Source organism: Mizuhopecten yessoensis, unplaced genomic scaffold, assembly GCF_002113885.1.
Source record: "Mizuhopecten yessoensis strain PY_sf001 unplaced genomic scaffold, ASM211388v2 scaffold3339, whole genome shotgun sequence".
Lineage (NCBI taxonomy): Eukaryota > Metazoa > Mollusca > Bivalvia > Pectinida > Pectinidae > Mizuhopecten > Mizuhopecten yessoensis.
The window spans coordinates 12,835-38,792 of NW_018404995.1; the positions used below are offsets into that span (position 1 = coordinate 12,835).

Consider the following 25,958-nt stretch of genomic DNA (forward strand, 5'->3'; position numbering starts at 1 on the left):
TGGCAGTGTGGGCGTTCATCACACTTTCCGGTATAGTCCCGTGTTTCTCCNTCTTGTTTCCCGTGTTTCTCCGGCAGTGTGGTCGTTCATCACACTTTCCGTTATAGTCCCATGTTTATCTGGCAGTGTGGTCGTTCATCACACTTTCCGTTATAGTCACGTGATTCTCTGGCAGTGTGGTCTTCATTACACTTTCCGTTATAGTCCCGTTTTTCTCTGGCAGTGTGGTCGTTCATTACAGTTTCCGTATAGTCCCGTGTTTCTCCGGCATGGTGGTCGTTCATCACACTTTCCGTTATAGTCCCGTGTTTCTCTGGCAGTAAGGTCGTTCATTACAGTTTCCGTATAGTGCCGTGTTTCTCCGGCAGTGTGGTCGTCCATCACACTTTCCGTTATAGTCCCGTGTTTCTCTGGCAGTGTGGTCGTTCATTACACTTTCCGGTATAGTGCTGTGTTTTTCCAGCAGTGTGGTCGTTCATCACACTTTCCGTTATAGTCCCGTGTTTCTCTGGCAGTGTGGGCGTTCATCACACTTTCCGGTATAGCCCCGTGTTTCTCTGGCAGTGTGGTCGTTCATCACACTTTCCGTTATAGTCACGTGTTTCTCTGGCAGTGTGGATGTTCATTACACTTTCCGTTATAGTCACGTGTTTCTCCGGCAGTGTGGTCGTTCATCACACTTTCCGGTATAGCCCCGTGTTTCTCTGGCAGTGTGGTCGTTCATCACACTTTCCGTTATAGTCACGTGTTTCTCTGGCAGTGTGGTTGTTCATTACACTTTCCGTTATAGTCACGTGTTTCTCCGGCAGTGTGGTCGTTCATCACACTTTCCGGTATAGCCCCGTGTTTCTCTGGCAGTGTGGTCGTTCATCACACTTTCCGTTATAGTCACGTGTTTCTCTGGCAGTGTGGTAGTTCATTACACTTCCGTTATAGTCACGTGTTTTTCTTGCAGTGTGGCAATATGAGAAAGATCTGTTTAGTTCTTCCTTCGGCCATTTTGTTTTTATGATCAGTCTCAAAGTATAACATGCAAAAGGATGTATCAAGGGGAACTTACATATCAAATTTGAGTTATTCCTGAGAAATATTACTAACAAACCTTCAATGTCAAAAATCTAAGATGGCCACTGGTCGGCCATTTTGTTGATTTGATCAGTTTCAAAAGAAAACATGAACAATAAAGGATAGTGGGGAATCTGCATACAAAATTTGAGAAAGAACCCTCCAGAACTTCCTTAGAAATAGCACTAACAAACATTAACTGTCAAAATCAAAGATTTGTTTATCCGATCAGTCTCATAAGAAAACATGCACAACTTCATACAAAGTGGAACCTACATATAAAATTTGAGAAAGATCTCTCCAATACTTCCTAAGAAATAGCCATAACAAACATTCACTGTCAAAATCCAAGATTGGTGCCTGTCTTTCATTTTGTTTATCTGATCAGTCTCAAAAGTTAACCTGCACAACGAGGGACCAAGGAAAACCAGCATATAAAACTTGAGAAAGATCCCTCCAGTACTTCCTGAAAAATAGCGATAACAAACCTTCATCGTCAAAATCCAAAATGGCTGCCTGTCGTCCATTTTGTTTATGCACAACTAAAGACCAAGGGGAACCAACATATAAAATTTGAGAAAGATCCCTCCAGTACTTATTGAGAAATAGTGAAAGCAAACATTCACTGTCAAAATCCAAGATGGCTGTCTGTCGGCCATTTTGTTTATCTGATCAGTCTCAAAAGTGATTATGCCCAACTAGGGACCAAGGGGAACCTACATATAAAATTTGAGAAAGATCCCTCTAGTACTTCCTTTAGAAATAGCGATAACCAGAATTGTTTAAGGATAACCCTGACGCAGATGACGGACGACGTACAGATCCGCGAGGGAATGACGACAGAACATGGACGCAGGGCGATTTGAATGGTGGGCTTTATTAATCGATGCACAAGCCATTGATACCAAAAAACAGACAAAAATGAAAGATAAAGCCAGCTATTGCTTTAGACTTGTGAAAATATTGATATTCCAATAAGTAAATTGGAAATGATAATTTTTGTCTTTACTCACTTGTGCTTATAGAACGTCACATTCATGAATATGTTATCAGTAATTCTCAAATACTACACCTTTTCAAGAAATTATACAACACATAACCTTATATATACCTCTCACAAAGAGTACATCTCTTCGTACAAATAAAATCAACTACGTGGTTACAGAAATGATATAATACACAACCTGCATGGTTACAGAAATGATATAAAACACAACCTGCATGGTTACAGAAAATGTATTTATTATAGTCACGGTATACCGTCATGTATGTAGTGCAGGTAGTACATGTGTACTAGTGTCCGGATCTGAGGCCAAGGTGACACAGGTAGCCGCGTGAGGATGGAACGGGTAACGTGTAACTGCATGAGTTACAGGTGCGACACGGGTGTCTATAGAGTATTAAAGGTAGTTTGAGGGTGACATAGTCATTCGAGTCTTGACGGTTCATCAACTCACTTCAAGAAATTATATTTTCTTTTGTTAAATCATAGAATTATGAAATTTCCCTGTTTTCCTTGAGACAGGCATGGACTTCAGGGATGATGCCGGGAAGAGAATTCCTAGAGTCGGCCAGGATCCGGATTCAGGAGGAATGGAGAAGGGAGAAGGGAAGAAAGATCGGGCACGTGCCCTTGTATTTCATGTACATTTTTTCTGTAAGAAAATGATTGACCGTCGAAGGCCACTCCCATACATAGGTGTTGAGTTTTATATGATAAATGCTTTATGTTCGGTTGAACGTAGTGAATTAGAATCATAATGATATAAAACACAACCTGCATGGTTACAGAAATGATATAAAACACAACCTGCATGGTTACAGAAATGATATAAAACACAACCTGCATGGTTATAGAAATGATATACAAGAGGTCCAAGGGATAACAGAAAATTGTCAAAATATACCCAAAAGTGTTGTTTCCCTATATAAACTATAGTAAACTTTACCCCTCCCCAAGGGAGAACGGATAGCTCGGGGGTCCTGAAATTTACAATTTAAATAAAGCCCCTGATGATCTTTCCATCCATGCAGAGAAAATGACTGTAATACCTCTGAGTCTGGAGAAGAAGATTTTTGAAATATTGGTTAATTTTCCCTTTTGGGCCCCGCCCTGGCCCCTAGGGTTGGGGTAGGAATCCCAATTTTACAATTTAAAACCATCTTCCTCCTCCAAGGATGATTCTGACCAAGTAAAAATAATTTCCAACAGAAAATTGTCAAAATATACCCAAAAGTGTTGTTTCCCTATATAAACTATAGTAAACTTTACCCCCTCCCCAAGGGAGAACGGATAGCTCGGGGGTCCTGAAATTTACAATTTAAATAAAGCCCCTGATGATCTTTCCATCCATGCAGAGAAAATGACTGTAATACCTCTGAGTCTGGAGAAGAAGATTTTTGAAATATTGGTTAATTTTCCCTTTTGGGCCCCGCCCTGGCCCCTAGGGTTAGGGTAGAAATCCCAATTTTACAATTTTGTAGCCTCATCTACCAAGGATGATTCTGACCAAGTTTGAAAAAAATTCATCCACTGGTTCTTGAGAAGAAGTTGAAAATGTAAAAAGTTTACGCACAACGCACGATGGACGACAACGGACGGAAAGTGATTGGAATAGGTCACTTGAGCAAAGCTCAGGTGACCTAAAAACACAACCTGCATGGTTACAGAAATGATATAAAACACAACCTGCATGGTTACAGAAATGATATAAAACACAACTTGTATGGTTACAGAAATAATGTAAAACACAACCTGTATGGTTACAGAAATGATATAAAACACAACCTGCTGAATTCAACAAGTTTTTATTAATCCTTGTTTAACAAGTTGTATGTTACACAATATAAATGCATAAAATTCGAGAAAACAGACTTCAAGTTGTCTTTACAATGCTGTCGACTTTGTATTTTGTGACAGAATGGATCACTTCTGTTAAAGCAATCAAAACAGCATTTAATTGAATTTCATAGAGTAATTAAAACCACCATCAAAATAGGAATTGAGGAAATTCAATAATGATTCCTTTTCAAAACAACAGTAAGCTTTTAGTAAATGAATTATCATGGCCACACCATCAGATCAGAAATGCTAGTATGTACTTTAAGAACTGTACACACAAAAGAACATTCATACGAATGAAGTTAAAAATGTGGTCTCTACAAAAAGTAAAGGAGTTACCAGGTATTCTAGATTCAACATATCCCCTGTAAGGTCTTTACTGTAAATACTAGGCGTGATCCTAGTCTCCCATCAATCCTATCCCCTGTAAGGTCTTTACTGTATATACTAGGCATGATCCTGGTCTCCCATCAATCCTAAACCCTGTAAGGTCTTTACTGTATATACTAGGAGTGATCCTAGTCTCCCATCAATCCTATCCCCTGTAAGGTCTTTACTGTATATACTAGGAGTGATCCTGGTCTCCCATCAATCCTATCCCCTGTAAGGTCTTTACTGTATATACTAGGAGTGATCCTGGTCTCCCATCAATCCTATCCCCTGTAAGGTCTTTACTGTATATACTAGGAGTGATCCTGGTCTCCCATCAATCCTATCCCCTGTAAGGTCTTTACTGTATATACTAGGAGTGATCCTGGTCTCCCATCAATCCTATCCCCTGTAAGGTCTTTACTGTATATACTAGGCATGATCCTAGTCTCCCATCAATCCTATCCCCTGTAAGGTCTTTACTGTATATACTAGGCGTGATCCTAGTCTCCCATCAATCCTATCCCCTGTAAGGTCTTTACTGTATATACTAGGAGTGATCCTAGTCTCCCATCAATCCTATCCCCTGTAAGGTCTTTACTGTATATACTAGGAGTGATCCTAGTCTCCCATCAATCCTATCCCCTGTAAGGTCTTTACTGTATATACTAGGAGTGATCCTAGTCTCCCATCAATCCTATCCCCTGTAAGGTCTTTACTGTATATACTAGGAGTGATCCTAGTCTCCCATCAATCCTATCCCCTGTAAGGTCTTTACTGTATATACTAGGAGTGATCCTAGTCTCCCATCAATCCTATCCCCTGTAAGGTCTTTACTGTATATACTAGGAGTGATCCTAGTCTCCCATCAATCCTATCCCCTGTAAGGTCTTTACTGTATATACTAGGAGTGATCCTAGTCTCCCATCAATCCTATCCCCTGTAAGGTCTTTACTGTAAATACTAGGAGTGATCCTAGTCTCCCATCAATCCTATCCCCTGTAATGTCTTTACTGTAAATACTAGGAGTTATCCTAGTCTCCCATCAATCCTATCTCCTGTAAGGTCTTTACTGTATATACTAGGAGTGATCCTGGTCTCCACTAGACAATCCCTAAGGAATGTCTGTTTTATATTGCTATCACACTAACACTACAGAAAAGAGGTAGTGTCTGATTAATACTGTAGATAAGTAGATATCAAACGAAAATAATACTCTAAATACTTAGTAAATATCACAACATTTCCCTGGTTACAATCTTTCTCCTCTCCACCTGAGGATTACACAGCATTATAATAATCAGGCATTAATCTATAATATCATGGCCTTTAAAAGATAGCTTGTCTTTGGTAGGAAAACACACATAACACCCTGAAAACAGTTACATATCTAACCCAAACATTTTTTTGGCAAATATAGCACCAATCAAATGAGCAAATTTTCTGACAAGACAAGGAAGATTTTGTTGGTACCATTTGCTTTTCACAATATGTCTACCACTTTTTACTTATGGAATGTCCAGATTACCTGGTTTTTAGATGCAATGTAAAATAAGCACTTAACTTATTACTGTATTTACAGATTTTACCATAAATTACCCTCATTTTCAATATTTTCTATATTGAGCTTAAAACAGGGTTGAGTTGAATACTGTGCAGGTGGTTTTTGCAGATCAAGCGTGGTAGCCTCAAAGTGATGATAGTATGGTATATTGAATCTGTAGGGTATGTGTAGACATGTAACTAGTGATATCATTTATTATGTAAGAACACATGTGGCATTCTGTAGGCACAAAGGAAATGTATTGCTCACATAACATATCAAAAGTCTGATTTGTAATAAACTAATTATATCACCTGAGTATCTGAAGTTTACTGCCAAACCTGCCACAAATTAAAATCTAATTACCTACCCAGATTGGATGCCCAGGTAAACAGAAAAACAAATTGCCACATGATTTAAATTTATAAGCTCCTTTGATCTGGACAATTTCTTAAGGATGTGCTACATATTGTGAGAAATTTACAGGAAAGTTCCATGAAAATTATTTTTGACTATATTCTCTCTCTTGAAATTGACTTTAAAACTATGGTTTGAACATGTTTATTTAAAAAAAAAAATGCATTTTGGCATAATCTTTTGAGCATATACCGCATGTAAACCAGCAGATCACACACTGGGCCATTTAAACCAACAGATTACACACTGGGCCCTTTAAACCAGCATACTGTTGACAGTCCCTACAAAAAAATGTCTTCTGTCACTGCAATTTTCTTTTAAAATAAGATAATCACGTATAAATAGAAGGCTGTGATTATTTGCATTGCAAATTATTTTGAATTAAGTACATACACATGATAATGTTTGTGTTGGTGCTGTCACATAATGAGATACCGTATTTATCCGGCAATACACCCATGCCAGGTATTAAGCCTATACATATCCATTGTAGTTTAATAAAAACAAAGGCTATTTCGTTGTCCTGTTATAAGCTCATCCCTTTGAGTGAGATTACTTGTTGGCCTCCTGGGCTTATTACAGGATATATACGGTAGTTTATGCGCAGAATTTCCACTTTATATAATACATGTCTGTATAAGTTCCCTGAATGTAGACATGCCTAGCAATGCTGACTTTCCAGTAGAAAACTACTGTGTTAGAGCTTCACAAAAGTACACATAAAATGACATACATGACAGAGACAACAGATATTTCACAACAAAATTTGCCCTATTGCTGTATATACTAAAACTAAAAATTATACCCCCATTATTTCAGAGTGGGGTTGACTGTATCAGTGAAGTTTCATGAAATTTAGCATAAAACTGTAGAAGTTGTGCAAACGAGATGGTGTTGACCAACTTTTGTAAAAAGGGTCATAACTCCCATACAAATTTAAATGCCGTAATCACAACTAAACAACTTCAGAGTGTGTTGATTACATCAGCAAAGTTTCATGAAATTCAGCTGAAAACTGTAGAAGTTGTCCAGACAAGATTTTGTCTACAGACAGACAGACGTACAAACGTACAGACGTATAGACAAACAACCGATTCCAGTATTGATCCCCTTTGGGGAGAGGAATATAAAAACATCAATATCCTCTCATTAATAACTACATATTAGATAGTTTATCAGATACCATTAGAGTAATCAATAACTATTTTAACACAGATACCAATAACTAAAGAAAATCTATATAACTATTAAACTGATATCAGTAAATAATTAAAATTAAAACTTTGTAACATTAAAGTAAATGAAAACCGCTGGCATTCAAGTCCTAAGCTATTGCTATACTACAACTAAAGCTATCAATCTAATACTTTAAGTCTTTGGAAACTATTAAGGAATGACATTCTAATTGTGAAATTAAATGATCATGTAAATATAACAAAAACATGCATCTACATTCTCTACAAAATATATTCTATGGGTAAAAGCAGTTCTGATAATGCAATTAAAATTTTGATAGAATCAAAAATAGTGAATTAGATTCAATCATTTCATTCAAATTCATGCAAAGTAAAACACGATCATTAAAACTGATCATTGTAGAAATTGTGAAAGGCTAGCTATAACACAAACATAAACAGGATATTTTAAATCAATCAATTAAATAATTTAAAAATAGATTTGATAATATACTAGAACATTCTGAAATCTAATTTTACAATACAACTCTGCGGGCAAAATTTAAACTCATGTTGAATGTTTTGAGTAATAAAAGATTATGTAGAATAGGCCATATTGCTGTGAAAAGTGTTCACCTGAATGTTCACATAGCTATATGGACCATGGATGATGACAAAAATGAACCTCAGTCAGTAGATCACGGAGCCAAAAGAGACTATATAATATGGGCTTGTAACCAGAGATGTACGAGGCACTTAGTCCAGTCCATTTCAGTGCTAACTGACCAACAACCGGAGAAAGGTCATACAAAAACATCACGTAGTATGTTACTTTATCATGCTGCATCATTAAGTATGGAAGTATGTGTAAGACTAGTGCACCTTCATAGATTTTCGGCCAGTACAGATGTTCTTGTTGATGTCGCCGTCGTCCTTGTTGATAACGTCTGTGTTACCTCCAGTGAGACCGTTAGAGACTCCCTGTGAGGAGTTTACATTTGTGTTCGTTCTCTGTGTGGTGACCTCTGTTAGTATCACGGTCAACTTCTCCATAAAGTGGTCAACATTGTTCTTACTGAAACACATCGGCGGCTTGGTCTTGATGACGTTACTGTAGGGGCCATCTGTACTGAGTAGAATGTGCTCCTCCTTCATCCTACAACATTTACCATGTCAATATAAGAAAACCAAACACAAGTCATATCCCTCAATAGTTACTGCAACATTTCTCCTAATAATCTATTCCCCTTATATCCCCAGGATCCAATTGTATCTCCTCCCCACCCCTCCCCTCACCTCTCCTGACTCCCCGATATCTCATTTTATTTCCACTTTGTCTTCCACTGTTCCTAGTGTATCTCTCCCCTCTAAATCTCCTTCCTCGCATTCTACTGTCGTTGTCTATTATTTTTCCTCATCCCCAACTTATTCCATCTTCATGCGCCCACTGTTTCTCAACCTGCTCCCCTATTCTGTTTCTCCACTCTACCACACCCTTTTTTCATTCCATCTCCCCTCTGTATCTCCTCTTGGTCCCTTTGTATCTCCTGTTTCTGTCAATCTTCTGCTCTAAATCTACTCTTTTCGATCTTCTGTTTTTGACCTCAACTACTTCATTTTATTTCCCCCTGTCTCCTCTGCTCCCATTGAATCTGTCATCTACATGCACCTCAAACATCCTTGTCCCACATGAAGTGACACACTAGAGAGTTCCACTGTACTTTTCATGTATGCTTGAACGTCCCTTTCATTTCATTTTGGAAGTCACTGTAGTCAGATAGATCTACCACAGATCGGGTAGCCTGTTTATTTGTCTGGGGTTTAACTATATGAAGATTGGTACCTAGGGAGACGCTACAGAAAAGACAGAGTAGAGAAGTGAGTATAGGAAATAGAGAGGCCATATCATAATTTGAGGTCCGGGTCGTGGAATTTTCACTCTCAGAACATTGCTGATATCTCTTTTGTTGATTTTAGGTATTATTTTTCATTCAAGTTTTACAAGGTATGGGTGTTTTATCAGAAATGGTTTATTGAAGCTTTTATAATGCAGATGAAAAAGCTTTAAATTCAGTGGTACATTTATCCTTAATGACCGTCTTGCATGACTGTCTCCCCACACATATGATCCACTTGTCTCCCTCGCAATTCTTCTCTGTTTCCATTCTGATTCTACTACTTTCATTTCATTTCCATTCTGTCTCCCCTACTTACATTTGGTTGCCCCTCATGGTCTCCCTTCCCTGTATTTTGTCTTTCACACACATGGTGCTTCCATTCTCCCATCTCTATCTCCCCTCGTTTTATTTCTCCTCTCTTGCCTACCCCTATTCTCGTTTTATTTCTCCTCTCTATCTCCCCTCGTTTTATTTCTCCTCTCTTGCCTACCCCTATTCCACATTTGTTACGTGTCATCACCCTTCTGTTTGATCATGTTCTGATTCTATCACCCCTTCTCTTCTTCTACTTCCCATCTACCCCCTCCTTTCCAATTTGACTTACCATTTTGCTATACAATAAGACTTCATTATACACCCAATATTTGTCCAGCGCAAAAATGGTGCAAATAATATGGTTGTTTAGTCGAAATTGGAGAGAAACGCAGATGCAATGTAGGTAGGAATGGGTCATTATATATAATGAGGTCATGTGTACAGTATGGGGTGGGGGAGTGAGGCTGCGAGATATTACTATGTACGAGTAGATATAACACACACAAAGGGCTGACACACTTACCTTGTTATAACCGTGTTTGCCTCCTCAGTAGCTGGCTCTCGAGTCTCCCTGTCCTTAACAAGGTCAATACCAAGGAAAAGACCTTGACCCCTATTACATAAGGAAGAAACCTTTACCTTTATTACAGAACATGTGAAAATGTAATTGAAGAACAGAACTTAATTACAGTACATAACAGAAAGGTAAAAGAAGCCAAGCCAATATAATTCCAGAAGCAGACCTTTACTCCAGTAACAACAATTTAAGGTCAAAAGGTCAAAATACAAGAGAAATCATTAGCTGTTCTTTTTTAATAAGACAACTTTTCCTTTTATTTTTATACCATTTTTCTCATTTCCATTCATAACTTGATTCTTACTTCAATTTGTTTACTAATCAATAAGCTCAGTGTGTACATACACTTTACCTGTATACATATTGACTATAGTTCTGTGGGGATTTCACAAGTCCAATAGTAATCTATACAATACAAGCTAACAGTAATTACCTGACTTGTCCGATTATGTCAAACTGGCTCATTAGTTCTGTAACCTTGGCCTTCCAGTATTGACCAACATCCAGAGCATTCTGTCTCAGGTGTTCCTTCTCTATTACATCTAGTACAGCCATGGCAATGGAACACGACACCGGGTTACCACCATACTGAAATATTTACATGGTACACCTTACATTAGGATTGCTGCCACACTGAAAAAGTGATACAGTATAACTTATAGTAGTACCCCTTACATTAGGATTGCTGCCATACTGAAAAAGTTATACAGTATAACTTATAGTAGTACACCATGTACAAGGATTACTGCCATACTGAAAAAGTCATACAGTATAACTTATAGTAGTACACCTTACATTAGGATTGCTGCCACACTGAAAAAGTTATACAGTATAACTAATAGTAGTACACCTTACATTAGGATTGCTGCCATACTGAAAAAGTTATACAGTATAACTTATAGTAGTACCCCATGTACAAGGATTGCTGCCACACTGAAAAAGTTATACAGTACAACTTATAGTAGTACACAATGTACACGGACCGCTGCCACACTGAAAAGGTCATACAGTATAACTAATATTAGTACACCTTACATTAGGATTGCTGCCATTCTGAAAAAGTTATACAGTATAACTAATATTAGTACACCTTACATTAGGATTGCTGCCATAATGAAAAAGTTATACATTATAACTTATAGTAGCACACAATGTACAAGGATTACATCCGTACTAAAAAAGTTATACAGTACAACTTATAGTAGTACACAATGTACAAGGATTACTTCCGTACTGAAAAAGTTATACACTATAACTTCTAGTAGTACACAATGTACACGGACCGCTGCCACACTGAAAAAGTTATACATTATAACTTATAGTAGTAAACCATGTCCAAGGATTACTGCCACACTGAAAAAGTTATACACTATAACTTCTAGTAGTACACAATGTACACGGACCGCTGCCACACTGAAAAAGTCATACAGTATACCTTATAGTAGTACACCATGTATAAGGATTACTGCCATACTGAATTGTTACACTGTAAACTATAAACTAGGGTCACAGAACACTCAGTTACATTGTATACCACATACACTAGAATAACTGACTATGAAACAATGAAAGAGTTACATGGTATACCATACATGAGGGTTACTGCCACAATGAAATAGTTACATTGTATGTTTACCATACACTAGGGTTACTGCCACAATAAAATAGTTACATTGTATACCATACACAAGGGTTACTGCAACACTGAAATAGTTTCATTGTATAACATACACTAGGGTTATGCCACAATAAAATAGTTACATTGTATACCATACACTTGGGTTACTGCCACAATGGAATAGTTACATTGTATACCATACACTAGGGTTACAGCCACAATGGAATAGTTAGTGTATACCATACACTAGGGTTACTGCCACAATGAAATAGTTACATCGTATACCATACACTAGGGTCACTGTAACACTCAGTTACATTGTATACCTTACACTAGAATAACTGACTATGAAACAATGAAAGAGTTACATGGTATACCATACACAAGGGTAACTGCCAAAACGAAATAGTTACATTGTATACCATACCCTAGGGTTACAGCCACAATGAAATAGGTATATTGATTGTATACCTTACACTAGAATAACTGACTATGAAACAATGAAATAGTTACATCGTATACCATACACTAGGGATACTGCCACAATGGAATAGTTACATTGTATCCCATACATGAGGGTTACTGCCAAAATGAAATAGTTACATTGTAGACCATAGAAGAGGGTTACAGCCACAATGAAATAGGTATATTGATTGTATACCTTACACTAGAATAACTGACTATGAAACAATGAAATAGTTACATTATATGTATACCATACACTAGGCTTACTACTACAATGAAATAGTTATATGGTATACCATACACAAGGGTTATTGGCACAATAAAATAGTTACATTGTATACCATACACTAGGGTTACTGCAACAATGAAATAGTTTCATTGTATACCATACACTAGGGTTATGCCACAATAAAATAGTTACATGGTATACCATACACTAGGGTTACTGCCACAATGGAATAGTTACATTGTATACCATACATGAGGGTTACTGCCACAATGAAATAGTTACATTGTATGTATACCATACACTAGGGTTACTGCCACAATAAAATAGTTACATTGTATACCATACACAAGGGTTACTGCAACACTGAAATAGTTTCATTGTATAACATACATTAGGGTTATGCCACAATAAAATAGTTACATTGTATACCATATACTAGGGTTACTGCCACAATGGAATAGTTACATTGTATACCATACACTAGGGTTGCTATCACAATGAAATAGTTACATTGTATACCATACAATAGGGTTACTATCACAATGAAATAGTTAAATTATATACCATACACTAGGGTTACTGCCACAATAAAATAGTTACATTGTATACCATATACTAGGGTTACTGCCACAATGGAATAGTTACATTGTATACCATACACTAGGGTTACTGCCACAATGAAATAGTTACATTGTATACCATACACTAGCGTTACTGTCACAATGAAATAGTTACATTTTATACCATACACTAGGGTTACAGCCACAATGAAATAGGTATATTGTATACCATACACAAGGGTTACTGCCACAATGAAATAGTTACATTGAATATCATACACTAGGGTTACTGCCACAATGAAATAGTTACATTGTATACCATACACTAGCGTTACTGTCACAATGAAATAGTTACATTTTATACCATACACTAGGGTTACAGCCACAATGAAATAGTTATATTGTATACCATACACTAGGGTTACTGCTATACTGAAATAGTTACATTGTATACCATACACACAGCTGTCTGATATCGCTTGTGTGGTGACTACTGCAGCCACTGGGTGNAGCCACAATGAAATAGTTATATTGTATACCATACACAAGGGTTACTGCCACAATGAAATAGCTACATTGTATACCATACACTAGGGTTACTATCACAATGAAATAGTTACATTGTATACCATACACAAGGGTTACTGCCACAATGAAATAGTTACATGGTATACCATACACTAGGGTTACAGCCACAATGAAATAGGTATATTGTATACCATACACGAGGGTTACTGCCACAATGAAATAGTTACATTGTATATCCTACACGAGGGTTCACTACCACAATGAAATTGTATACCATACAATAGGGAAACAAGTTCATGTCCTATGCTTGATATTAAAATGACACCAATCTTGTTATCTGGTCGACCAATACTAGATACAAACAGCTGTCCCATTATACACAGATTGTACAAACATAGACCTACTGTGTTGAAGTACTCCATGCCACTGTCCCTAAAGCTGTCTGATATCGCTTGTGTGGTGACTACTGCAGCCACTGGGTGACCATTACCCATTGGTTTCCCTAACGTAACAATATCTGGTTCAACACCTGAAACACAAAACCTGTAATTAAGCTTACAGACAACATGTTTATACCTACTCGGGAATTACCTTCCACACATCACAAAACAACCAGCCCGTCATTATTTGTCATGATTCCCTGGTCAAATATGTCAGTTTCTAATGAACTGAACAGATTAACACAAAATGTTTAATACAAAACTATACATTTATTATATGTTACACAGATCATTACTTTTTCAATGCCTCCACTAGGAGTCAAACCTAGGACCTCTGGTGTTCAGTCTCATGCTCTACCGAATGAGCTAAAGAGACACCTCCCTAACCAAGTCAGTAAGAACCGGCTAGTATTCTGTACCAGAGTGACATATACATCAAACATAGACATAGTAAATTATAGTTTATGAATAATCTTAAGAATTACTTGCAAAACTAATATGGTTATTAGTTAAAAGTAAATTTGGTTACCTTGAGGTTGGAAGGCCCAGAAGTGACTTCCTACTCTGCCAAATCCCACTTGGACCTCATCAGCTATACAGACTCCGCCAGCCTCTCTCACATACCTATGGGGACAAACAGTCGGTCAATATAACCAGACACTAAAACCTATTCTATCTTTTAGATATGCTGGGACTAGAAAATACTGTTGGAGTTATTCCAGTGTTCAGGTTCTGTAAGGTAAGGCTATGTTGGTCTGGAATCACTTATCTGTTCCCTTTAGGAGGGACACTTGACCCATCCGACTTATACAATGTAGGTGTTCAGGTTCTGTAAGGTAAGGCTATGTTGGTCTGGAATCACTTACCTGTTCCCTTTAGGAGGGATACTTGACCCATCCGATTTATAGGTGTTCAGGTTCTGTAAGGTAAGGTTATGTTGGTCTGGACTCACTTACCTGTTCCCTTTAGGAGGGATACTTGACCCATCCGATTTATAGGTGTTCAGGTTCTGTAAGGTAAGGTTATGTTGGTCTGGAATCACTTACCTGTTCCCTTTAGGAGGGATACTTGACCCATCCGATTTATAGGTGTTCAGGTTCTGTAAGGTAAGGTTATGTTGGTCTGGACTCACTTACCTGTTCCCTTTAGGAGGGATACTTGACCCATCCGACTTATACAATGTAGGTGTTCAGGTTCTGTAAGGTAAGGTTATGTTGGTCTGGACTCACTTACCTGTTCCCTTTAGGAGGGATACTTGACCCATCCGACTTATACAATGTAGGTGTTCAGGTTCTGTAAGGTAAGGTTATGTTGGTCTAGAATCCCTTATCTGTTCCCTTTAGGAGGGATACTTGACCCATCCGACTTATACAATGTAGGTGTTCAGGTTCTGTAAGGTAAGGTTATGTTGGTCTGGAATCCCTTATCTGTTCCCTTTAGGAGGGATACTTGACCCATCCGACTTATACAATGTAGGTGTTCAGGTTCTGTAAGGTAAGGTTATGTTGGTCTAGAATCCCTTATCTGTTCCCTTTAGGAGGGATACTTGACCCATCCGACTTATACAATGTAGGTGTTCAGGTTCTGTAAGGTAAGGCTATGTTGGTCTGGAATCACTTATCTGTTCCCTTTAGGAGGGACACTTGACCCATCCGACTTATACATCATATATATGTACATGATTACTTTTGTCTGCATGTAATACTCGTACTGTTTTGAAAAATGAGCAAATTGCTGATAAAATCTGGCTACTGATGAGTCAATCTCTACCATAGTGATTACTACAGCATTAAATGTAGCCCGATTATTGTTTATGATATATATCCAGCACACTTCTATTTTGTTTGCATGGATTCAGTACTACATTTTGTATTTCAAATATGATGAAATATCCCTTTCATGATCCCATTCTTCTCCATGTGATTGTCTTGTACTGTTGTATATCCCATTCTTCTCTATGTGATTGTCTTGTACTGTTGTATATCCTATTCTTCTCTATGTGATTGTCTCGTACTGTTGTACATCCCATTCTTCTCTATGTGATTGTCTTGTACTGTTGTATATCCCATTCTTCTCTATGTGATTGTCTTGTACTTTTGTAGATCACCTGTCTTAAGTATAGTTATTGTTTTCCATTGTAACTGATATCTCCCAACTGGATGTTTAAGCAATCATTGCAAAACATTTAAACGAATACATTGCAGTAACAAGCATACATACAGCTGTTCTGGACTAGTAGCATTTGAAAGCAAATGTTGACGGACAGATGGTAAACTGGACAAAAAAAAGGACACAGCGCCATGGCAAGGTCACTTTATACATTTTTTCCAGATTGAATATTTATCACTCTTTTACTCAGACTCTTTGTTAATTTGAATTCAATATATATTTCACACAACTTCATGACCTTATTAAGTTTATTATCCTGTACTTGACCCCACCAAATACGAGCTTGACAGTCATTTACATGTGTCAATTGTTTATAAGCAGTGTGACTTTCATACAATAATGTGCGTAGCTGTTTAACTTCAGCATGTAACACTATCTTGACCAGACTGATTCCGAGATCGAGTAACTTAAGACAGTTGTCGAGTATGGTGTATCATGTTCACTGGAAGTGTCCGGTGCCAGACACACATTACAGCTCTAAGTTCATCTCCCTTTCATCCAACACCAGTATGTTTAATCACATGCACATTTCGTCTGCCACTTTATATGGAAATTACATCATTTCGACTTTGTATTCATTTAAGTAGTCATTGGATGTTACATGTCAGAGAGACATAAAACAAACTTGGGCACACCATCCTTGTTGGAAGACAGGAGTACTGGTACCAGTTACTGATCAATACTGCCTTAACATAACCAGCACATCTCACTTCAACTTGTCAATTAGCCAGCACCTTACTCACATATCTCCACCACTACAAAAACCAGCATTTTACTCACTGATCTCCAACATCCGCAAACCAAGCATCTTACTAACATCTCTCCAATATCTCCAAACCAAACACCTTACTAACATCTTTCCAACACTGCCAAACCAAAGTAAACCTTACTAATATATCTCCAATATCTCCAAATAAAGCACCTTACTAACATCTCTCCAACATCCCCAAACCAAACCCCTTACTAACATCTCTCCAACACTGCCAAACCAAGCACCTTACTAACATCTCTCCAACACTGCCAAACCAAGCACCTTACTAACATCTCTCCAACACTGCCAAACCAAGCACCTTACTAACATCTTCCCAACACTGCCAAACCAAGCACATTACCAACATCTTTCCAACACTGCCAAACCAAGCACCTTATTAACATCTTCCTAACACTGCCAAACCAAGCACCTTACTAACATCTCCCCAACACTTCCAAACCAAGCACATTACCAACATCTTTCCAACACTGCCAAACCAAGCACCTTACCAACATCTTCCCAACACTGCCAAACCAAGCACCTTATTAACATCTTCCTAACACTGCCAAACCAAGCACCTTACTAACATCTCCCCAACACTTCCAAACCAAGCACATTACCAACATCTTTCCAACACTGCCAAACCAAGCACCTTACCAACATCTTTCCAACACTGCCAAACCAAGCACCTTATTAACATCTTCCTAACACTGCCAAACCAAGCACCTTACTAACATCTTCCCAACACTGCCAAACCAAGCACATTACCAACATCTTTCCAACACTGCCAAACCAAACACCTTACTAACATCTCTCCAATATCTCCAAACCAAGCACCTTACTAACATCTTTCCAACCCTGCCAAACCAAAGTAAACCTTACTAATATATCTCCAATATCTCTAAATAAAGCACCTTACTAACATCTCTCCAACATCCCCAAACCAAACACCTTACTAACATCTCTCCAACACTGCCAAACCAAGCACCTTACTAACATCTTTCCAACACTGCCAAACCAAGCACCTTACCAACATATCTCCAACAAACCCAGCACTTTACCAACATCTCTCCAACATCCCTAAACCTAGCACTTTACCAACATCTCACTGATCTACAACACTGCCAAAACCTCCACCTTACTTACATCTCTCCAACATGACCAAACCCTCCACCTTACTTACATCTCTCCAACACGGTCAAACCATACAATCACACCTAACTTTCATATTCATGTCTTTCCTGAACTGTGAAATTGACATAGTGGTAACTGATTTGAATACCAAGGTGGTCCATCTCATATTGGATATACCTAACCCATACACCTACATACAGTGTTTATATGTAAATTTACATGTTACAGCCTTTCATTGTCTTTCCCAGCTATCACAGGTACATACAGGTCATAGCAATGATTTCATTAAAACATCATATAAACCAGCTACAACTAAACCTTAGTGCTTGATGGACTGTAACATATTAAAAGTACCATAATTGACTTATAAACAGACCCCCCCCCCCAACATAAAAAAAAACATTTCAAAGAATTAAGTACAGGTACACACTTGTAAACAGACTGGAGGTAGCCTTGAGGTAGGATGATCTGCCCACCACAACTCTGCATGGACTCAGCAATGAAGAAGGAGACATTCTTGCCATCTTGCTTAATCTTGTGTATGACATCGCGGACATCATTGGCATACAGCTGCCCAATGTCTTGCCCAGGGTAGTCCCTGTCGCGGTATTTGCCTCTGTACACATCTGGACATGAGACCTGTAACCAAACCCATGCTGTGAATCAGTCGATGTTCTCACGGGATGTCAAATTTAAAACACATATATTTCATATCATTGTCTTTCTAAACTAGATCACAAAGATCATTTAATGTGTAATCATCTGAAATTGTGAGTTAACTCATTCACCCCTGAAGACATATTTGAACACTTCCAATTCAAAGGTTGGAATAGTTTATTATGAAATTTTCTGGGGTGAATGAGATAAAGGCTCTCTGCTGAATTGTCAAAATAAAAATGCTGCCATAAATGTACATATAAAGTGATGCAAATGGTGCCAAAATTTTATGAAAGTCTGTTGAAAACATTATCAGCAGTTCTAACTGTGCTGTTATAAATCCCAGCATATGCAATCAAATAATCACAAAACATTCTTATCTGCTCAACATAAATTATGGCATAAAGACATCATCCAATCAGAGGTCAAAGTAGCCAATTTGAATATTCATGCTTTCAGTCGTTCAACAACAAAGTTGAAGTTGAACCAATACCATTATTGCCGTAGACCATCCGAGACCATGGCAGTCATCTTCAATCCTGTAACTAAAAGGTTGGCTGTTTGACATGATGTATGTTCCTTATGCATCACTCCCACAAAATTTAACTTTATTTAGAACTTAAGGTGAAACCATCATTTTTTCAGCCAATTAAAGACAACGGCAGCCATCTTTAATCCAATAAATTAACATTCGCCATCCGATTTACAGAACATGTTTACATATTCCCTATACTTATCATTGTAACAGGTAAGAATTAGTCTTTGAGATTTTTCCTAACACGACTTGAAATGTCACAGTGCAATAAGGGCAATAAATCTGGGGGGGGGATGTCAAAACTGAACAAATTATAACAGATGGGCGACTCCTTAATGTACCAATCAACCATATTCATTGTTTTGCCAAATAGAGCAATTGTACATATAACACACAGTGTTAAGATATCTTGTATCAAACAGGGTTATCAGTGGAAGTATGACACTGTTGTCTTACTTGTCAAACTGGATGTGAAGAAGGTCATGCCTCTCATACACATGAATGTACAGCACATTTTGTATGTTCATGGCATATAAATAACATTATTATATTACTGTATTTATTAGCGAATCCTTAAGGTTACCAGATAAATGGCCAAGTAAATGGAGGTGCTTCTGGGATGTCTATAATTCAAACTCAAAATAAAACCCTACATTGTATTGATTGTCTGCATTAGTAAGTGGTGTAATAGTCAAGTTTGACCTACATGTATGTATTACCAGTAGTCAGTGTTCTACACTTGTCTGACCTATAAATGGTCACTTGTGTAATGGTACCAAAACAGTGGAGGATCCAGAGACCTATCTGGGTGGGGGGTCCGAATTTCCAGGGGGGGTTTCCACGTTGGGAAACATTGAGGAAAATGGTGAAAATACATGATTTTGATCTTGTGGTCAGTTCAGGCATTATAATACAATATGACCTATTGATCAGTTCAGGTATACGATTTGACCATTATGGTTAGCAGTGTAAGGTCTGACCATGTAGCACTACAACTACCACTACCTGTCAGATAAAAATAAGGTAATATTATGTAATCAAGTAGACCTACAGTGTAGCTAGATGTAGATGTATTAACACTTGGTGTCCAGTCAGTGTGAGACAGAATCCCTATAGACCATGGTATTTCTGGGCTAGATACCAACACAATACAGGGTTATACTGTCTAGGTAAAAGCTAGAGAACGTTACGACAGCTAGCTGCAGTAGTAATTGACGTACACAATGCAAGTAATATACACTGTATCATATAAGTATTTGTGGGTATATCATTGTTGTATGTAAACCACACGGAGTCTGAAACAGAGTCGACTCCAAATATGACAAGAATTGTTTGAAAGTATTCTGGAGTTAGCTCTAGTTGATGATCATTGTGTCTAAGATGATCAGGAGTTATCTTAGGATAATTGCAATAACAACAAATTAATGCCATAGGTTGCCTGGATTTCATGCCTAAAGATGCAGCTTTATAACACAAAGGCTTTAATAAGCAAAACTTGTCCATCATGATTAGGGAGATCATGTATAGCTATATATAGATATAAATAGCAAAACATGTACCATATTTATCCAGTAGTAAGTCCAGGAAGCCAACACATACCTAGCTCAAATAGGGTCTGGGCTAATTACAGGACAAGGAAATAGCATCGGTTGGCATTTCCACTGAATTGCATCAGATATGGCAAGCCAAGTTGTCCTTTATTCATGAAGCAATGTTGATCCAGTACTTAACCAAAATATATAAGATATCTTATAAAGAAAAGTATATAAGATATCTGATTTATTATATAAGATATCTTATATATTATAAAAGATATCTCATAAAAGATATAAGATATCTTATAAAAAAAAAAGAGATATCTTATATATTTCATAAAAGATATAAGATATCTTATAAAAAAAAAAAGATATCTTACATATTATATAAGATATCTTATAAAAAAAAAAAGATATCTTATATCTTTTATAAGATATCTTATATATATAATATATAAGATATCTTATAAACAAAAATAAATGAGATATCTTATATAATTGGGTTATAAGATATCTTATAAAGAAAGAGATTTAAATGTGAGACAATAAACCCTCCCCACAGCGCTTGGAACCTATCGATAACCGAAGGGGTCCGAGAGGATTTGATCGAAAATGGCTGCCTATGACAATGGGACCAGTTATCAAATTGAAACTACTATAATTATGGCAAGCCAAGTTGTCATTTATTCATGGAGCAATTTTGATCAAGTACTTAACCAAATTATGGCCAACACAAACAGATGTGACCTTATACAACGGGAGCAGTGATTTTCAAACATTTCTTCTTTGTCCGTCTCGCAAGAGTCTCGTTCTTTATAAGATATCTCAATTAATTTTCTTTATAAGATATCTTACATGTTTATAAGATATTTTATATGTTTATAAGATATCTTATATTATTTATAAGATATCATATATAATTTATAAGATATCTTATATAATATATGAGATATCTTATATAATTTGGTTAAGTACTGGATCAACATTGCTCCATGAATAAATGACAACTTGGCTTGCCATAATCAGATCTAACTTTAATTGCTGTTCAGTCAGAAATACGCCCACAAATGCTATTTCCTTGTCCTGCAATCAGTGCATCCATATGAGTATGGACGAACTGGAAATTATAGGTAGTGGCTTATTGCCAGATAAAAACAGGCTGATAAGAATAAAAGTCAATGTTAGGATGTTAGCAGAGTAGCTTAGGGTGAAATGATATGTTTGTTCGATTCCTCACACAATAAGTGGTGCTCTGATCGTATAAGGCACAGGGGTGAATTAAAGGCCCCCTGAAACAGACTAATTATTACCACCTTAATAGTAGCACAATATATAAATCAGTTTTGATTTAGACGAGAATAGCTGGGACATGCAAACAACAACAAATTATGTCTGTTAGAGAACCTTGCACCTTGTCAATACATATTTAGTACCAATAGCTATCTATAGCTATCGTTGAAAGAATGAAATTAATTTTATCTGCATATTTCTAAATCTTCTTGTTAACAACTTTTCATTAGGATAGTTTAACAAGAGCTGAAGAGACTACAGTTATCTACAAATAGTAGATTGTGGTCCGGACCATGGCTGTATCATCTTAAACGGTTTGTTTTAATTATTCTCTTTCAGTTTCATCAAATCTGTTCAGAAATGTATCAATTTGAATGATATAGATTTTCTATAGAAAATACTGTTGACTTCGACCCTTAATCATTAAATAACATCACCTTTGTATAAATTGTATCAAAATGAAATCACTAGAATAAATTTGACAATTAACAGAGTGTACCTATAAGAAATAACAGCCATCACCTATGACCTTGACTTTTGACCTATAACCTTGTGTTTTATAGGTTCATCCTCCTTAATTGCCATGCCCAATTACTGTACTAAGTTGGAACAAGATAGAATACACAGCCTTAGAACCATTTTGATAATCAGAAATCATATCTTTCACCCGTGACCTATGACAAAGAATTTCAGTGGCCATTTACAATACCATGTTTGAGTGACTGTTAACCTGAAGATGGGGACAATTGGACAAAGTTTAGTTAGATATCTTCACAGTCAGTCTGAAGTACACTTGTATTTACAGGTATTTCACCTTTGACCTTTATTGTAGCACAGACAACAAGAGGACCAAGATGGCCTGTATCGCTCACCTGAATATTTAAGCAGTCATAGCAAAATATTCTCATTAAATATTATATTGCACTAAAATTATTTCCCTCGCAAACTTTGTTGGCTCCATCTGTTGAAACTACCAGCAAAATATTTTTATAAGATTCTATGCTTTTTGTTTCTTCTTCAGAAGTTGTTTGACATATTTTTCCCTGTGACCTTGTAAGTAGGTCAATGTAATTTTCCTTCTCAAATTTGTAAGCTCTATTCCAAAATGCTACCAGACAAATCTTATGAATCCATTCCTTTTAGCTCTTGAGAACAAATTCTTTAAAATGTTGTTGACCTCTGTGACCTCTAAAGTAGGTTGAGGTTATTTTCATTCCCAAATTTTGGTGAGCTCTATCCCAGGAAGTCACCAGCCAAATATTATAATTTTATGCCTTTTAATTCTTCAGAAGTAGTTTGAACCGTTTGAAATATTTAAACGCTGTGACCTTGAAAGTAAGTCAAGGTCATTTTCATTCGCAAACTTTGTTTGGCTCTTTCCCAGGAAACAACCAGCCAAATATTAAGGTTCTATACCTTCCAGTTCTTCAGAAGAAGTTGTTCTAAACGTTAGACATATCCGACTCCTGTGACCTTAAAGAAGGTCAAGGTCATTTTCATTCTTAAACTTTGTTCGGCTCTTTCCTAGGAAGCTACAAGCCAAATATAGAGATTCTATACCTTTCAGTTCTTCAGAAGAAGTCGTTTGAAGTGTCTGACACATTTGACTCCTGTGACCTTAAAAGAACGTCAAGGTCATTTTCATTCTCAAACTTTGTCGGGCTCTATCCAAGGAAGCCATCAATCAAAAATAAAGATTCTATACCTTTCAGTTCTTCAGAAGAAGTCATTTGAAGCTTTTGACATATATGACCCCTGTGACCTTGAAAGTAGGTCAAACTAGTTTTCATTCTCAAACTTTGTTGGTCTCTATCCCAGGAAGCCACCAGCCAAATATAAAGATTCTATACCTTTCAGTTCTTCAGAAGAAGTCGTTGGAAGCATTTGACATATTTGGACCCTGTGACCTTGAAAGTAGGTCAAACCAATTTTCATTCTCAAACTCTTTAGGCTCTATCCCAGGAAGCCACCAGCCAAATATAACGATTATATACCTTTCAGTTCTTCAGAAGAAGTCGTTTGAAGTGTTTGACACATTTGACCCCTGTAACCTTGAAAGTAGGTCAAGGTAATTATCATTCTCAAACTTTGTTGGGCTCTATCCAAGGAAGCCATCAGCCAAATATGACCATTCTATACCTTTTAGTTCTTCAGAAGAAGTCGTTGGAAGCATTTGACATATTTGGACCCTGTGACCTTGAAAGAAGGTCAAACTAATTTTCATTCTCAAACTTTGTTGGGCTCTATCCCAGGAAGCCATCAGCCAAATATGAAGATTCTATACCTTTCAGTTCTTCAGAAGAAGTCATTTGAAGTTTTTGACATATTTGACCCCTGTGACCTTGAAAACAGGTCAAGGTCATCTCATACTTTGTAGGGCTCCTACCAACGAAGCTTTCAGCCAAATATCATGACTCTAGGCCTGTCCGTTCTTCGGAAGAAGTTGTTTAAAGGAAAAGTTGACGGACACGGACGGACGGACGGACGGACGCCGCACCACGGCATAAGCTCACTTGGCACTTCGTGCCAGGTGAGCTAATAACCAAAATATACATATATCATATAATATATATATAACCATCTATAGAGTCTCATGGAATGTCTTTTCTCATTTCCCCTCTCATTTGTACATGGACAGGTAATGATTCAATAGATTTGAATGGCAAATAAATACCATTCACCATATGTTTATGCCTGATAAACCTACCTATAAAAGTACAATTCTATATTTGGAATGTTAAAATTGTCACCATGTCAGAACTCTTAACACATAAATGAACCGCACAAAATGTCACTCATATATCTATGTACGTATAACTGTGTTATCTAAACTCTGATATTTATACAAGATGCCCAATAGGCCTGCATCGCTCACAAGGTATTAATCTCACACTTGTAATCTTAAAAGTGGACTAAAATAAAGCTACAGGCAGAATATCAGTGTTTGATTCATAAGAACCTATTAAAAGATTTAAACATATGACGCCTGTGACCTTGAATGTCGAACAAGGACATTAGGTTGAAAGTGGGTCAAGGTCATTCATTTGAACAAACGTGGTAGTCCTTCATCCCAGCATGCTACAGGCCCAATTTTAGTACCCTGGGCCTTTTGGTTATTGAGAAGTGTTTTGAAGATTTTAACATATTTGACCCCTGTGACCTTGAAAATGGGTCAAGGTCATTCATTTGAACAAATTTGGTAGACCTTCATCCCAGCATGCTACAGGCCCGTATCAGTACCTTGGGCCTTTTAGTTACTGAAAAGAAGTTGTTTGAAGATTTTAAGACATTTTACCCTTGTGACCTTGAAAGTGGGTCATGGTCATTCATTTGAACAAACTCGGCAGTCCTTCATCCCAGCATGCTTCAGGCCCAATATCAGTACCCTTGGCCTTTTGGTTATTGAGTAGAAGTCGTTTGAAAATTTTAAGACATCTGACCCTAGAGACCTTGAAAGTGAGTCAAGGTCATTCATTTAAACAAACTTGGTATTTGAACAAACGTTGTAGCCCTTCATCCCAGCATGCTACAGGCCCAATATCAGTACATTGGGCCTTTTAGTTATTGAGAAGAAGTTTTTAGAAGATTTTAAGACATTTGACCCCTGTGACCTTGAAAGTGGGTCAAGGTCATTCATTTGAACAAACTTGGTAGCCCTTCATCCAAGCATGCTACTGGCTAAATATCATCAGCCAGTGCCTCTTGGTTATTGAGAAGAAGTTGTTTAAAGTAAAAAGTTGATGCTGGACGGACGGATGCCGGACACCGCACCATGCCATAAGCTCACTTGGCCCTTTGGGCCAGGTGAGCTAATAAATGAACTGCACAAAATGTCACTCATAGAGC

The 25,958-nt window shown here is 37.3% G+C and overlaps 1 protein-coding gene across 2 annotated transcripts in view; it reads right to left on the reverse strand.

The window, feature by feature from the left end:
* Nucleotides 1-3,857: 3,857 nt before the first annotated feature.
* The window catches only part of LOC110447364 (5-phosphohydroxy-L-lysine phospho-lyase-like), a 36,869-nt gene continuing 14,768 nt past the window's right edge, over nt 3,858-25,958 (reverse strand). For both annotated transcript variants that reach the window (XM_021492991.1, XM_021492992.1), the window contains 6 exons: nt 18,526-18,734; nt 14,571-14,665; nt 14,006-14,130; nt 10,635-10,789; nt 10,148-10,237; nt 3,858-8,567 (listed from right to left, as the gene is read on the reverse strand). In XM_021492991.1, the coding sequence (XP_021348666.1) occupies nt 8,285-8,567; nt 10,148-10,237; nt 10,635-10,789; nt 14,006-14,130; nt 14,571-14,665; nt 18,526-18,734 (957 nt within the window). In that variant the 3' untranslated portion in view covers nt 3,858-8,284. The remainder of the gene's footprint in view (nt 8,568-10,147; nt 10,238-10,634; nt 10,790-14,005; nt 14,131-14,570; nt 14,666-18,525; nt 18,735-25,958) is intronic.